Raw genomic sequence first — 17,349 nt, forward strand, 5'->3', positions numbered from 1 at the left:
TTCCCTGGTGGTCGAGTGGTTAAGAATCAGCCTGCTGGTGTGGAGGACATGAGTTCAGTCCCTGGTCCAGGAAGATTCCACATGCTGTGGGGCAACCAAGCCTGTGCATCACAACTAGTGAGCCTATGCACTAGAGCTGGGGAGCCGCGGCTACTGAAGCCCGCATGCCGCAAAGCCTGCATGCCGCAATCGGAAGCCTGCGCACCGCAACTGCAGAGTAGCCCTGGCTCGCAGAAACCAAGACCCAGCACAGACAAAATTAAATAAAATAGCTAAATTAAAAAAGAAGTTTTCTATAAAATAATACATTGAACTGAATGAAGATGAAAATATAACATCAGAATTTGCGAGATATTGCAAAAATAATACTAAGAGAAAAACGTGTGGCACAGTATGCATATGTTAGGAAAAGGAAACGTCTCAAATCAATAATCTAAGTTCCCTTCCAAGAACCTAGAAAAAGAGCAAAATAAACCCAAATCAAGCATAAGGAAGGAAAATAATAAAGAACAGAAAAGATATCAGTTGACTTGAAAACATTAAAAGTGGTAGAGAAAAATCAGTGAAATACAAAATGGGTCTTTTTTTTTTTAAAGATCAAGAAAATTGAGAAACCTCTATCAAGTCTCACCAAAAAATAAGATGGAAGACACAAATTACCAATATTACAAATGAAAGTGGGGATGTTAGAAACAGGGGCTGTCTCTTCAGACCCTGCAAGCATCGAATAGATAATGAGGGAATAATACTATGAACAACTCTACACACAAATATGACAACTTCGATGAAATGCATCAAATCTCAAAAAACAAAAATGACACAACTTATCCCATATAAAAGAGATGATCTGAATAGCTCTATAACTGTTAGAGAAACTGAATTTGTCATTTAAAAATTCCACCCAAAGAAATCTCCAGGTCCAGACGATTTCACTGGGAATGAATACCAGTATTACACAATCTCTTCCAGAAAAGAGAACAGAATACTTTGCAATTTACTTTACAAAGTTGGCACCAAATTAGATAAAGACCATACCCAAAATGAAAAGCATAGACCAATATCACTCATGAATACAGATGCAAAAATCCTTAACAAAATGGTGGCAATGAGAATTCATTAATACACAAAAAGAATTACATACAAAATCATGAGGCTTATTCTAGGCATACAGGATGGTTCAATATTTTAAAATCTATCAGTGTAATCTACCAGATCAATAGACCAAAGATGAAAACTCACATGATCATATCAATTGATACAGGAAAAACATATGACAAAATTCAACATCCATCTCTGATAAAAACTCTCAGAAAAACTGGAATACAGGAGAACTTCCTTAACCTTTTAATAAAGACATACACACACATACATACACAAACAGCCAACAATAGCCAACAATATACTTTTACAACAGTAAAAGACTGAAATGGGAACAAGGTAAGGATGTCCATTCTCACAACTCTTATTCAGCATACTTCTCTAAGTTTTCATCGACACAATAAAGAAAAAGAAATAAAAGGCATACAAATCAGAAAGGAAGAAATAGAAATGTTCTTATGTGATGACATCTTAAAAGCCTTCTATGTTAAAAGCCTCAAAAAACATACAAAGTCTCTTATAACTAATAAGTGAGTTCAGTATAGAGGACATAACAAAGACATACAAAATTAACTGCATTCCTATATACTAGTACCGAACGTGTGAATACCAAAATTAAAAACATAACTAAAATCACTCAAAAAAAAAAAAAAAAAGAAACATGTAACCACTTAGATTGGAGAAGGCAATGGCAGCCCACTCCAGTACTCTTGCCTGGAAAATCCCATGGACGGAGGACCCTGATGGGCCGCAGTCCATGGGGTCGCTAGGAGTCGGACACGACTGAGTGACTTCACTTTCACTTTTCACTTTTATGCACTGGAGAAGGAAATGGCAACCCACTCCAGTGTTCTTGCCTGGAGAATCCGAGGGACGGGGGAGCCTGGTGGGCTGCCGTCTATGGGGTCACACAGAGTCGGACACGACTGAAGCGACTTAGCAGCAGCAGCAGCAGCAACCACTTAGATACGTATCTAATAAAAACATTAATAGGACTTGTATGCTGAAAACCTATACAACCCTGATGAAAGAATCAAAGAATACCATATCTCAATAAATGGAAAGACCACGGTCATGAACTGGAAGATTCAATATAGTGAAGATGTTAATTCTCCCCAAACTGACACACAGGCTTAATTTGATTCCTATCAAATCTCAGCAAGCTTTCTGTAGATAGAGACAAGATTATTGTAATATATATGTATATATAGAATATATAGAGAAAGGAACTAGAACTGCTAAAACAAAAGACAAAATTTGGAGGAATCAGGCTATTCTATCTCAAGACTTAATATACAGCTACAATAACCAAGACAGTGGTATAGGCAGAGGGGACAGACACATAAATCAGTGGAATAAAATAGAAAACTCAGAGACCTACACAAATACGACGCGCTGGTTTTTGACTGATACACTGATTTGAAATGCAAAAGAAACTCAAAAGAGGAAGGAAAGCCTTTTCAACAAATGTGGCTAAAGTGATTAGTCAGTCAGAGACAAAAAACTTAATCTAGTTGTGGTTCCCTGACGGCTCAGATGATAAAGAATCTGCTTGCAGTGCAGGAGACTCAGGTTCAATCCCTGTGTCGGGAAGATCCCCCGGAGAAGGGGGATCTCCAAGTATTCCTGCCTGGAGAATTCCACGAACAGAGGAGCCTGGTAAGCTATGGTCTATGTGGTCAAAAGAGTCAGACACAATTGAGCAACTAACACTTTCACTTTCACCTTACAAAAATGAAATCACAACAGATAATGGTATTAAATGTAAAACATAAACTACAAAACTTTTGGGAAGAGCATATGACAAAACACTCAGGTCTAGTGTGAGATAAAGGGTTCTTAGACTTGACCTCAAAAGCACAACCAATTGAAGGAAAAATTGATATATTAAAAACTTTTGTTCTGCAAAATACTGTGTAAGGAGGATGAATAGACAAGCTACAGATAAGGAGGAAATATTTGCAAACCACATACCTGATGAAGGACTAACATCGAGAATTGAAAAGAATTCTCAAAACCCAACAGTGAAAGAAATATCCAATTAGAACATGAACAAAAGACAAGAAGGAACATCTCATCAAAGAAGATATACAGAAGGAAAAAGCACATGGAGAGAAGTTCAACATCATTAGCCATCAGAGAAATCCAAATTAAAACCACAATGAGATACCACTACACACATATCAGAATGATTAATACAAAAAGGTGATATCAAACACTGGTGAGGATGTGGAGAAATTAGATCTTTCATGAATTGCTGGTGAGATTATAAACTGGTACATTTAATTTGGAAAACAGTTTGGCAGTTTCTTTAAAAAGCAAATATGCAACTACCATATGATCCAGCAATTGCATGCCTGGGTACTTTTCCTGGAGAAATGATGACTTCTCTTTACTCAAAAACCTGTCCACTAACGTTTATAGCAGTTTTATGTGTAATAGCCCAAATTTAGAAACGATTAGATGTTCTTCAAAGAGTGATTGGTTAAACTGTGGTATATTCATGTCATGGAATACTATTCTGCAATAAAAAAGAAGAAAATACTGATATAGGCCACAACCTGACTGAAAATCCAGAGAATTAAGCTGAATGAAAAAAGTCAACTCCAAAAGATCACACTGTTTGATTCCATGTATACACATTCCTAAAATGACAAAATTTCAGAAATGAAGAACAGACGAGTGGTTTCCAACAGGCTGAGAAGGAGTGGGAATGGAAGAGAACTAGGTGTAGTTATAAAACGGCACCATGAGGGATCTTTGAGCTGATGGAATTCTGTGTCCTGACCACACCAATGATTTTGTACAAAGGTTTGGCAAGATGCTAACATTAGTGGGAACTAGGTAGGGGGGTCAGTGTGACTGCTTACAGCTGCATGTAAACTTAAGAGTCATTTCTGAATAAAAAGTTTAATATTAAAAAGTCAATCAAATTGAATCTACTTCAAATTTGTTCCACCATCTGAAATAACTATTGCTTCCAAGAATCTTCTCCTTGATGTAATTTTGTTAGCAGCCCAAAGGTTAAAGGTTTCTGAGTTAAGCTTAAGTGTCGCAAACATGTGGAGGAAATATACCTAGTATCCTGGGCCAAAAATCTGCCAAAACAAACTTGCCTACAGAAATCTCATCAAGGGACATGCATTAGCTTACAGAATAATTAACTGTTCAGCAAGAACTGATATGTGCTTGATAATGTTGCATATTAATTGAGAGGCTTTTGTTTTATTATTATTCAACTCCCTTTAATTACTTATTTTCCTCCAAATAGCTATGGGAAATTTCCTTTCGTTAAAAAAATTCATCTGTAAAACACAAGGACATTTTCATTAATATTTAAACAAAAAGGCAAAGTTCCCTCACTTTCCAGCTCAGTCTTTTCCCCAGGGAAAATCACTGTTGTTTGTTTGAAGTATTTTTTCAGATTATTTTTTGTGTGTCTCTAGACATATGTACAGTTTTATGTCTGTGTGTCTGATATTTTTTAAAATACAGACAGGATCACACTGTTTATATTATTCAATTACTTTACCCCCACCCTGCTTTAAAATCTCTTGGAAATGTGCATGTTAGTATCCTTAGATCTAATTTAATTCATTCTTTCTAAGTGCCTTATAGTATTTTGTGGTATTGACGTACTACAGTCTAATCCTTTGGCACTTAGGATGTTCCCGATTTTTTATATTGCAAGCAATGTAGACATTGGTGAAAATCCTTGTATGTGTTTCCTGTAGCATATATAAGGCTTTTTCTCTAGGACAGAAACCCAGAAGTATACCTGGCTTCACAGGTATCACCAATATTGTTGATTGGCTGAGATTATACCCGTTCCCACCTATTCCCAATTATCTTCTTTCCTGCGTCCAAACCAAAGGTTGGAGTGACTATGTGACCCAGTTCTGGCCGATTAAACATCACCAAAAGTTTGCTGGGTGGTCCCTAGCAATATTTGTGCTTTCCAGTTAAAAATAGCTGGACCTTTTTCCTTCCCTGAAGGTGGCTATGGTGTTTGGAGGGGTGGCAGCCACATTACAACATGTAGTAAAGTTAAGGGAATCACAGTGATGTCAGCTGTGATACTAATGAGTTGCTGAACTAAAGCTATCGACAGGTACCTCCAGACTGCTTGCTATGTGACAAGAATAAACCTCTGCCAGGTTAAGCTACAGTGTTAAGTCTGGTTTTCTATTACTTGCAGCCAAATATGTTTCTAAGAGATTCAGTACTCAAATATTCTCTAAAAAGTCTGTACTCACTTCATTCTCCCACAAAGGTTTATAACAGTATTCCTTTCCCAAAACTTTTGTTTACTTTGAATGTTGTCAGTCATTTCAATGTTTAAACAAGCTGACACAGAAGAAAAATTTCACAGGAAGTAAAGCATCATTTCATACATTTATTGGACATTCAAATTTCCTCTTCTACAATTTTTCTTGTTCATATCTCTTGACCACTTTTCTACTGTATTGTTAGACTTTTTCTTATTGATTTGTAAATTTCCAGATAGTAAAGCAGCCTGGGCTAAACTCACACCGAAAACTGCCTCTGTATCTTTATACTATCAGTCAAGTCAAACACGATTACAAAATAAATCTTCGGTGACAGGCCACACCTCCGACAGGGACAATCATGTCTGAGTGCTCACTACCACGTGGCAAAGTGTCAAAAAGTAATTCAACTTGTGCAAACAACCCAGGCCCCAGCCCATACTTACTACTTCCTCTGCAAACCTCCACCTAAAGAAAGGTATATGCAACAGTGACACACTGGTGAACTAGGCAGAGTCTTTAACAGACTTCATCTCATTTAATCCAAATCAAACCCAAAAGGCAGTCATTATTAATCCTATTTTAAGAACAAAAAATAAAAGTAAACTTTTAAAACCAAGAGTTTCTTTTCTATCACAAAATCTTACATTTCAGGCTGCATAACTAAAATCAAAACGATTAAGAGTTCACCTAAAACTTGAGTGATAACAAAATCCATTGTGCCTGTCTAAATATATCAACATGCTTAAGCAAGAAACATTGTTAAACATGTTTAGTGGTTTATGAATCTGAGCAAAGTATTCCAAAGCTAGGTTCTACAGTTTATTGCCACACTATAGTTAACCCAAATTATTTTGTTTTAAAGTGAGAAACTAAACTGAGTAAGATTTTAATGCTTCAACAAGAAGCACTGACTACAAGAAGCCACCGACCCCACCCCAGAGAGGCAGGTAAGGAATTCCTCTCATCAGTTATCAACCAACCAATCTGACGCTAGAAAACAAACAAAATAAGCAGTTAAAGATAATACAAGATTGTCATGAAAAGAAACATAAACAAGTTGAATAGAACAGGCACCATCCTTGAATAGAACAAGCACTATCCTTGAATATTTGTACATGGTTTGAATTTTGGATAACTGTCTCCACTTTTAAAAGTTTAGGAGCTAGAGGAAAAGAGAAAGTTGGGGAGGCGCCTGCTCCTGCAATCAGGTGGGGAGCAGTAGGAAGGCTGAAGTCCTGACAAACATTTTCCTGCTTTCTGCCACACCTCTCATCACAAGAGCTGTGGATTCTCTCTGGCACAGCATCACACAAAGCACTCAATCCACACTGGAGGAGAAGCAGAGGCATCAAATCTCCTCGATGCCTCCGAGCAAACTGTCCCTGAGGGGACATGCCCAGCCCAGGGACAGCAGGCCCGGGCCCCAGGAACCAACAGCCCCAGCAACAGGAAGACCAGACCAAGCAAGGCGCTGCCCACTTGGGCCCCAGAGAGACATGGAGATCCATCTGGAGCAGCCTCCTCCAGTGCTTCAGCCCCTCTGTAAGGCACAGAAACATGCCTGGGGGGAGTCTGATTTCTAATTTTACACAAAAGAAAACAAGTCTGCAGACACACAGTGTTTATGGTCTATGGAAACTGCAAATGAGTTGACAAATCGCCAATCTGAGGGGTGACTCTGGTGGGCTTGCCCAGGGATTCCTGCCTGGGGAGAGGTAATGGAGTGTTTCCCCCACCCCCATGCCACTCCTCAGCAGAGCTGCACACCTCACCCAACTGGCACAGCAAGGTTAGTAACACATGTTAAGAAATCTGACTCTCTGCCAAAGTCAAAGGCCAGGCTTGGAGAGGGGAGGGGGGAGCATCCCAGTGGGCTGCTCCTGACCTCAGTGCAGGTGTTTGCCAGGCACACAGCAGGAAGATTTAGTCACAGAACAAAACAAGCCAGATTCCTTGGCCCTTCAAAACTGTCCAAAGCTCAGGCCAGCTTACTAGAGGGACAGTAACCAGGGCTCATGAGAGAGGGGGACAACAGGCCTCCAAGAGGGGCAGGGACACAAAGGAAAAGAGCAATGAGGGGTGGGTGATGGGGCCAAAATGTGCTGGAATCAAACCAGGTCCTTCAGCACCGTGCCGGCTCTCCCGGGAGGGACACACCTGGCACCCAAGGGCTCCTCCGAGGGTCCGTTAGAGCTGGGCCCTAAAGGGGCCACCAAACCCTGTAGATGCACCCAACAGGTGCCACTGAGACAGCAGAGTCAAGCAGGGGGCTAGCTCAGCAATGCTCCCCCCACCCCACTTGCGCAACCAACACACCCAAGCACACAGCCTCACTGTCGGGTGAACACACAGGCTCATGGTCAGGCACAGCACACACGCAGTCTTCCTAGGTGTAACTGCACACACACACACACACACACCACCCTGCCAGTCCATGGGCACAACATACTCAACCTGCCAGTTCAGTGCTGTGAGCTCACAGTCATGTTCATACACAAACTCTGTAGGGAATGAACACATACAAACTCTGCAGGCTCGGGCTCATGCAGGCACACACACACACACAACTCCACAACCTCCTGGTCAGGTACACACAAACATACATAATGTACACAAGCACACTCACAGCCTGTCAGGAAAACCGGTGCTCACACACCTTTACCATCTCTCAGTTGGCCTGTGCATACCCACAGCATGCAAGTGTACACACACAAGTGCACACACACGTAATCCGATAGACACACACACTCACAACCTATCCGTTAAGTGCACACATAGCCTTCCAACCTCTGCCCACTGCATACACACGACACACACACTTCCAACCTGCCAGAAACACACGCGGGCTCACAACTTCTCCGTCGCGTGAGCGCACACACAAACTCCTGGCCCGCAGGGTCACCCCCACATCGCCGCCACCCGGAGAAAGGCGCACGCCCCCTCCCGCGCCCCGAGCGGCGCGGGCACACTCCCCCTCCCGCCCGCTCGCCTCCCTGCTGCGCACCCCGCACCCACGCACCCCTCCCCCAGCCCGCGCCAGCGCCGGGCAGCCAACTCCGGTCGCGCGGGGAGTGCCCACGCCCCCGGCCTGCGCCCGGCCGCGCCCCTCCTTACCTTTCTCGCCGGCGCCCGGGGCCCGGCCCTCGTCCTCCTTGGGGTTGGTCACCTGGGTGATGATGGCCGGGCCGTCCATGGGTGCGCGGCGCGGCGGCCGCCCGCCGGCCCGGCCCCCCGGCAGCCAGGCGCACGGGCGCGCGGCGCGGGGGGCGCGCGGGGCCGCGGGCCGGGGGGGCGCTCGCCGCCGCCGCCTGGGCGCGCCCGCCGCCCGGCCCCGCGCTCTGTGAGAGGCGGCCCGGGCTCGCGCCCCCGCTCCCGCCGCCGCCGCCGCCTCTGGGCTGGAGCGGCCGCCGCCTCGTCACCATGAACCCCGGAGCCGCGCCCGGGAGAGCCGCGCAAGGAGAGGCGGAGCGGGAGGCCGGGCGCCGCGGGAAGCGGGAGCGGGCGAGGGGGAAGGAGCAAGCGAGGAGCGAGGGCGGGCGGGAGAGAGGGAGGGAATGAGGGAGGGAACGAGGGAAAGCGGGAGGGCGGGCGGGTGGGTGTGTCCCGGCCGGGGGACCGGCCTCCGCCGCCGCCGCCGCCGCCGGCGCTGCCCGCCAGCCCTGGGGGAGAGGGGTGCGGGGTGAGACCGAAGCGCTGGGTGGAGGGCGGGAGGGGTTCTTGGGCAGACGCGGGGTGGGGGGGGCGGGCTTGGGGTGTAGGGGATTCCAGAGGGGTCCTGGCGGTAGATGTGAGGGCCGAGGTGTGTGGGGGCGTCAGGAGGCCTGGGAAGATGAGTGAGGTGAGCGGCCTGGGGTGCGAAGGCCGTGAGGAGTCTGGCAGATGAGTGCGCTGAGGGGTGTCGGGGGCTAGGCAGAGGCCCGCGGGGGTGCGGGTAGGGCCCCGGGGTCCGAGGCGAGATCGCACGGATGGGAGAGTGAGGAGGGCCCTTGGAAGGATATTTACCGGGAGAAGGAAGGAAGAATAGGAGGTAGAGGCGAGGGATGGGGAGAAGGGTCCCGTGAGGGTGTCTTGGGGGAGGTGCTGCGTGAGGAACATCCCAGCACGGGAAGCGAGGGCTCAGTCACATGGCGTGGAGGGCAGCGGTTTGCGAATAGAGGCTGCTAAGAGTGGTCCCTTACCGCGAAGCGACCCCGCGGAGAGGTTCGGGGCGCTGGTGCGAGGGAGTGAGTACTCGGGAGTGTGAGGAAGGTTCAGGGGGACGCAAGGGTGCGCGGGGCGGGGGTGAAGGTCCCAGAGTGTGGGGAATTCCGAAGGGTCCGGAGAGAGTAGGAGTTGGGTGGGGGAAGGGTCCGCGGACAGGGCTGGAGGCTCCAGGCATGGAATGCCTGAGGAACCCACTTCAGCATCGGCCTCGAGAGCCCGCGTGCTGGACTGTGGGTCTTCGGGGACCAACCTCCTGGCACGTGGCGTCAAGCGGGACCTGGAAAATGGGCATTTCCGGGTGCTCTGCAATAAGGGGCCCAGCCTGGGGAGCGAGTGGAAGGCTGAGGAGAGTAAGGGGCCTGTGGCTGCCGAGCTGAGCAGGGACTGTACTTCTGAAGAGCAGGCAGCCACTGTCAAACCTGGGGCGAGGGCCAGAGCGCTGGCATGAAGCCAAAGTGCCCCCTCACACTTGGAGGGCCCGGGGGCCGTCTCGCTCCCGCGCCTTCGCCTTGCAACTTGGAAGGGGCGCTCGCTGGAAGACCAGTATGCCAGGGGGCGGGGCAGTGCCGCAGGAGGGCGGGCCCGGGAGCGGGGCGGGAGGGCTCGTGCTTGCTCTCCACCAATCAGGAGGATTTGGGAGGGCCCGCGGTGCGTGACGTAGGTGGGCACGGCTGAGTGGGCGAACTGCGGCGTGGAGCGCCCTGCGCGCGCATTTCACGTCCATCCTCGTCGTGGCTTAGAGGAAGCCAGGTTGGTGGGACGTTTTCTCACTCCACGACCCCTGAAACCCCTGGAGCCAGGTCGCGTGCTCACCAGGGGAAGCAACTAACCTCTAAGTTTTCAAGTACACTTCCCGAAGCGCTTCTGGCAAAGGGCAGCCAGCAGACCTAGCGGGTCTCTTCATCAGGTGGAGCAGATAGGGTTCCAGTGTGGGAGACAGTCCTGGGACAGGGGCCCTGTAGCCGAGGCAGGTAAGAAACATTTCAGAGGAGCTACCTAATAAGGTAGTGGGGGGCGGCGAATTTGCCCCCAAATCCAGGACCTCAAGTTACATCTGGGTTTTGAGCTTGTGAGTAGGGCCAGGAGCCGGCTGCCTCGCGTGTGCTCCCGTGTGAGTAAGCTGCTCTTATGTCGGCTCCTTTGGGACTGCAGTGAATTGCCTGGGGCAGCTGAACCATGAAGGTTGAAGCAAAGTGCCCTTCTGGTTAGGAAGGCAAGTCTTAGTGTGAGTAACCCAGTCTCCAGCACATGCCTGGCCTAACCCTCCCTAGTGCAGAGCAACTTAGGGCCCCATGGCACTGAGAACTTCCCTTGTCCCCACTTATAATGCTTTTCTCTTTGTTCTGAGATTATGGCTGGCCCAGGGGCTGGCAAGTTAAGATGCTCTCTGAATGCAGAAAAGGGAACCCTCCTACACTGTTGGTGGTAATGTAAATTGGTAGAGCCGCTATGGAGAACAGTATGCAGGTTCCCTGCAAAAACCAGGGTTGAGATTTCCCTGGTGGTCCAGTGGCTAAGACTCCACACTCTCAATGCAGGGTGCCTGCTTTTGATCCCTGGTTTGGGAAGTAGATGCCACATGATGCAACCAAGAGTTCGCATACCACAACTAAAGATCCCACGTGCTGCAACTAAGACCTGGCGCAACCTCCCCCAAAACAGAGCTGATGTATGATCCACAAGTCCCAACCCTGGGCCCATATTCCAATAAAACTTGCACCCCCTATGTTCACAGCAGCACTGTTTACAATAGTCAAGACAAGGAAACAAATCTAAATGCCCATAGACAGATGAATAGATGAAGATGTGCTACATATATATATACACACACACACAATGAAATATTACACGGCCATAAAAAGAATGAAATGCCATTTGCAGCTGCTTGGATGGACCTAGACATTACCATACTAAGTGAAGTAAGTCAGGCAGAGAAAGACAAATACCATATGATACCACTTACACGTGGAATCTAAAACATGATACAAGTGAACTTACCTATGAAACAGAAACAGACTCACATTTATAGAGAACAGATTTGTGGTTGCCAAGAGGGAGTTCGGGCAGGGGAGGGACGGATTGGAGTTTGGGACTAGCAGATGCAAGCTATTACATATAGGACAGATAAACAATAAGGTCCTATTGTATAGAACAAGAAACTATAGTCAATATCCTGTAATAAACCATAATGGAAAAGAACACGAATGAGTATATATACATATGTATGACTGAATCACCCTGATGTACTGACACAACATTGTAAATCAACTGTATTTCAATAATATATATACATAGACATGCATTCATATATATGTATATGTGTGTATATATATAACCCAAGGAAGATGATAGGGCTTTGGGTGGACCTGTCCTTTGATTTCTAGTAATACTTATGGAATAGAACAAGTTGAAACTTTAAAAGAACAGAATATATATATATAATATATACACACAAATGTTCTCTGAATTGAATTTTTAAAAACCATTAAATTCCAAGAGGTCAGAGAGGGATCTGCCAGAGATAGCTGTGCAAGGTGATACAGTTCTACAGTTCTTGGTATATAAACACAGAGATCAGCATCCCTGCTGCCCAGTTAGTGAAGCATCCCATTATCCAGGGCAAGGTGATGTGAGCATGTGCACTCACGTGAGGTAAGGTCTGGATTCCTTTTGGTTGGGGGACTGTCAGAGGTTCTGCTACTTAGCTGAGGCTGGGAAACAGCTCAGAGCCAAAGGAAGTAATTTTTATACACAGATTATCTTCAGTCTGGCCTTTCCTGTCCTATAGATTTTCCCCAGGACCCTCCAGTAACAATTTTCCCATACCTGCATCCTCCACCTTCCTCAGCTTCCTGAGACCACCTGAAAAATAGAATAAAAAACCTATCTTTCCCTTCTTTATCTCAGGTTCAAGCAAGAAAATAACTTGCTTTCACTCCTTCTTCTCTATATTCTATTCATTTAAAGTTTCAATATATTATTTATTTCATAGTATGAATAAAAATCAAAGGACAAGTTCACCCAAAGCACTATCATCCTCTTTAGGTCAGCCTCTTTTCCCTGTCCTTGCCCATATGTTGACATAATTTTTATGTAGCTATAAAAAAACCATGGTTAAAATTATAAGGTGAGCATTTTTCTATGTGGTGACATAATCATCATAACTACCATTCTACATGATTGCATAATACCTCACTGAATGAGTCTTACATAATATCTTGGTTTTTCAGATGAAGGAAAGATTTCAGAATTGCTACTGGGACAACTGATTAGCCATGAGGGAAACAACATATTGACCTTGGTACCTTATAAGATACCAAGATTGATCAGTGAATTAAATATAGAAAATTCATATGTAAATATACCAGAACAAATAATGGGGGAAGCTTTTTAAAAAATCTTGGATGGTAAAGACCTAAGAGAAACAAAAAGTCCAGAAATTACAAAGGATCAGATCGATACACTTGGCATCATTTGTTCATTCAATGAATATTATATTGAGTACCCACTATGTGCTGCTGGGTTCTGTTCTAGACACAAGATCTCAGAGTAACACAAAATGAGGGCTGGGGAGCTGGATTATGATACTCACACATCAGTGCTATCTAGCAGCTGTCCTGGGGGCCTTAAGCCCCCAGCACTTTGGGCTCTCCGGGAATGGCAGAGAGTAGCCCCAGTGACCCAAGGACAGGTGTCAGTTATCAGAGGCAAAGCACATCCAGCCCCAGAGAGGAAGGCAGTAAACAAACAGTAAAAGGGCTCTAAGAGGACAGTGCACCAAAATCTTGGGTCAGTCACATTTTCCAAACTCCTCTCATGCAGTGTCCTTGCACTATTTAATATTTTTCAATTCACTTGATTTAAATAGGATTCTTTCAACAGAAAAAATTGGTGGATAAGATTTTTTGAGAGACAAATATAAAATGTAGGAAGGACCACCACAGCCCTAAAAAGAAAGAGTTGCACAGACTGAGGGGCAGAGATAGATACCAAGGATTTGGGGGGATGGGCAAGAGTCCAGGCCTGGTGAGCTTTGGCCCTGAGGTGCAAAGAAAGAGCAGGAGGGAAGGTGGGAGTGTTGGTGGGGGCGGCCTGGCCTGGAGTCTCCCAGACATTCCTGGGGAGAACCCCAGGGTGGGAGGGGGCAGTTGGACCAGGAGGTGAGGGATGGGGTGACACTGCTCTGAGGCTGCCCTTGTCAGAGGAACACTGGGTGTTGAGATCAACATGGTGATTTGAAGACAGGGGGACTGGGGAAAGATACAGAAGGAGTGTTCCCAGCAGAGAGAACAGCAGCATGTTGCCAGGCTTAGTGGTGGTGGAGAGCACGCGTGGGGAAAAGTCTGCAGTGGCTGGAGTTTTCAGCTCTGGTGATGTGTAAAGCAGTCATAACCCAGGAGAGGCACCTGTGCTTTACTCTGGGGACTGTGGGCATGACAGGTTCAGATATGTGTTTAGAAAGTTCCTATTGACCAACAGGGTTGGGGCAGGGCAGGAGGCAGGGAAACCCACGGATGATGCTGCATTAACCCAGAAAGGAGCGGAGGGCGGTGTGCTCTGGATCTGCCATTCCCAGCCTGCCCCTACTCTGCTTTGTGGTTTTGAACCTCTTCCCTCCAGGCTCTCCTCTCCCTCTGCTTTTCTCTCTTCTCTGTGGGCATCTCAGTCTCATATTCTGTCTGTCTGTTAGTTTCTGTACCTGTTTTTCTGTGTCTCTGTCTTTCTCTGATTCCAACTGTTTCTGCTTCTGGCTCTATCTTCCTGGTTCCTTTTAGGAGCAGAGCCTGAGGGTGCCAAGTCTTCTGTTGGGAAAGAAGTGGGAGTGGGATCTGGGCAAAGATTCCTGATGGTCAGTCCAGTGGCTGTGAACCTGAGCCCACCCACGATCTCTCTCTTGGGGTCACCTTGGGACTGAATGAGGTTTATCCAGGCTACATTCCTTCTCTCATACTGTGAACCAGGCTCAGAGTTTGAAGTCAGTTCCCCAAAGGCCTGCTTTAGCTTAGGCAGGACAAGCTACACCCACAGAGGTCCTTTTGTATATCCTCCAGGTGTATATTGGGTGCCTTCAGTGAGCCAGGCTTGGGCCAAATGCAGTAGACAAAGCATCCTCAAGGAGCTTGCAGCCTAATGGAAGAGGTAGAGAACTAATCAGAGACTGGCAGCAGTCCAGGGGGTCTCCTCAGAGGAGATGATGCTAACAACGTCATTTTTGAAGCCTTCAGATTCTGGGCAACAGGACTTTTCCATCCATAGTGTCCACAGAGAAGGCTGCATTGAGGACCAGGAGGACATAATGATGAAGGAAGAGATCATGGTCTTGAAGGCCAGGTTGAGTTTGGGCTTTAACCTGCGGGTGATCTGAAGCCATTGATACTTGTTGGGCAAGGCAGAGGCATCATTTAAGAAACTAGTTCAGATCTGTAGGTTGAAGTGAAAAACAACTCAAGCCAGCTTAAGCAACAATGGGAGGGGGACTCTACTGGCTCACAGAACTAAACCACAGTACATGCCGGGGCTAGAATGGTCTGGAGCAGATCCCCGGAATGGAGGAGCTGGAGGTCCCTAGGGGGAGGATGTGAGCTCTTGCTGCCCCTCCCATCACCTGGAGGATCAAGGAACTGGGGAGCCCCCAGGCTTCCTTATGCCCCAAGACACCCTGTCTGTTCCTCACTCAGGTTGCCCCAGGATACCATTCTTAAGGGCTCCTCAGCAGCTCAATTTTTAACCCTTAATACCCATGCTTCCCCACATCCCGATTCTTGCTTTTCAAGAACCCCTCCTCCCCCCATCACACACAGGTCCCTCAACTAAATGCCTGTGTCCACTGCCAGCTGGGGCCTCTCAATCATCTTCTCCCTCTGCCTTGTCCCCAGAGATGCCTTCCATCTGTATCCAGGTGGGATCTGTACACAGGATCCTTCCCACCTAGAGATAGTTCACTCCCAAGGATGAGTGTGTGTGTGTGTGAGTGTGTGTGTGAGTGTGCGTGTGTGCAGGCGCGCGCTTAGTCACTCAGTCATGTGCAACTCTTTGCAACCCCATGGACTGTAGCCCACCAGGCCCCTCTGTCCATAGGATTTCCCAGGCAAGAAATACTGGAGTGGGATACTGAAAATACTTCTCCAGGAAATGGCAGACGCACTGCTGCCAATAGTGAAGTCTACTCCAGACTTCACTCCCAAGAATAATGCCCGCTACTGGGCCAGTGGTCCAGCAGGTGTAGCCTGCCCTCTGGTGGCCCCCATGTTGTGAGGTCCTTTTCATGTGCCCAGTTGGATACGGAAGCTGGCCTCTCTCCCTGCCAGCTCCCCGGGGGGCTGGTATCCTAGCTAGATAGGATACAGCTCAGTTGTGTCCCCCAACTTCATCTGGCTGTTGTGATGTGCACATCTGCCCAGCCTTTCCCCGAGTATTAACAGAAAATCCCTCAGGAATGTGAGGGCTGGGGTGCCTGTCTGCAGGGGTGGAGAGCAAGGGAATTAGAGTGATGTGTTCCACTTGGCAGCCGGTGCTGGAGTAGGAGCTGAAATGGCAGAGTGAATGCTGGCTGCTGGTGAAGGAGAAAAGGGCAGTCAGCCAGCAGTCCCAAGCACAGACACAAAAGGACACGTGGAGTAAAGGTGGTGGTCAGGATGCGTTTGGAGATTTTGAGAGCAAGACTCAGCTGGAGCTCAGATAGACTCCGGAGCCTTGGGGCTGAGATGTTGCATCCTTGGGGTACCCAGATCCAAGAAGCCTCCCTGGAAGAGGATACCCCAGCCACTTCCCCTCTACTTCCAAAATTCTAGATCCGCCCTGCCCAGAGAACTTGAGTGGACTGAGGGGACGCAGCCCTGTGTTTTGGTCTTCCCTGGAGCCCTGAGTATGGGGAGGACATGGTCTCACCCTGAAACCCTGTTACAAAGCAACCGCTACAGAGGCAGAGTGGCAGGGCAGACCTGTCACTTCGTCCATGGCAGCAGTGGCTTTGCTGCTTAAAGGGGCCGAGTCACCAAGTCCTAGGTTGGTTTGGTGACTCTGGAGCCAATGAAGCCCCGTGAGGTGGGCCCATACATGGATTGCCCCTTCAACACCTGCCCTGTGTTGGGTCCTCAGTGTCACCTGGCCAGGCTGGTGGAGGCTGCTCTGGCCTGGCGGCTGGCAGCTGGCCTCTCCCACCTACATTCCTCAGCCCCTGGCTCTGGCCCGGGCACGGGTGCCCCCTTTGCTCCCTGACCTGTGCTTGCTGAGGCTGCGTAACCCAACAGGGACAGACCCAGACCTGCCCGCGGTCTGTGGCATGACCTGTTTGCTGGGCAAGTCTGGTCACGGACACACAGCTTGGCACACACAGGAACATTGTGTGCACAGGCTCACACTCATGCCAGGACACAGGGCGCACCCTTGACAGGGCCGTCTCTGCCCAGGCTGGTTTCTCCCATCTTGGCACTGCCCCCTCCTCGCTCTCCAGCCCTCCCTGGAACCCTGGTCTCCTGCCCTCATGGTCCTGAACACTCCTGGTCCCAAACACTCCTTCATGTACACGAACACAAGTGAGGGCAAGGGAGCATCTGTCGGCAATTTCTATTTTTCCCTCAAATGTCCCCAGAGGTCTAGAGGGAGAGAGGCCCAGCCTATCTCTTTTGGAAGTGGAGGAATGGAGAACACAGGGAGAAAAAAAAATGATCTCAATAAATCAGCCCACTTCTTGATTCCACTCTCCCTCCCTCTTCCTTTCCTCCTCCAGTCTCCCCCTCCCTAGTTCCCCACCCCCACACTGTGTCAATGGGCCTCT

The 17,349-nt window shown here is 47.8% G+C and overlaps 1 protein-coding gene across 4 annotated transcripts in view; it reads right to left on the reverse strand.

Moving 5' to 3' along the window:
- Positions 1-8,609, reverse strand: part of CTDSPL (CTD small phosphatase like) — a 124,924-nt gene extending 116,315 nt beyond the window's left edge. The window contains exon 1 of one of the 4 annotated variants that reach the window (XR_003507898.1): positions 8,484-8,594. Coding sequence is in view for 3 of the 4 variants with exons in the window: in XM_027523695.1 (XP_027379496.1) it covers positions 8,484-8,562 (79 nt within the window). In the remaining variant the exon portion in view is untranslated. Of the gene's footprint in view, positions 1-8,483 lie in introns of all 4 variants that reach the window. The other 3 variants (XM_027523695.1, XM_027523694.1, XM_027523693.1) reach the window with 3 other exon arrangements.
- Between the last annotated feature and the right edge of the window lie 8,740 nt (positions 8,610-17,349).

This window comes from Bos indicus x Bos taurus, chromosome 22 (assembly GCF_003369695.1).
Source record: "Bos indicus x Bos taurus breed Angus x Brahman F1 hybrid chromosome 22, Bos_hybrid_MaternalHap_v2.0, whole genome shotgun sequence".
Lineage (NCBI taxonomy): Eukaryota > Metazoa > Chordata > Mammalia > Artiodactyla > Bovidae > Bos > Bos indicus x Bos taurus.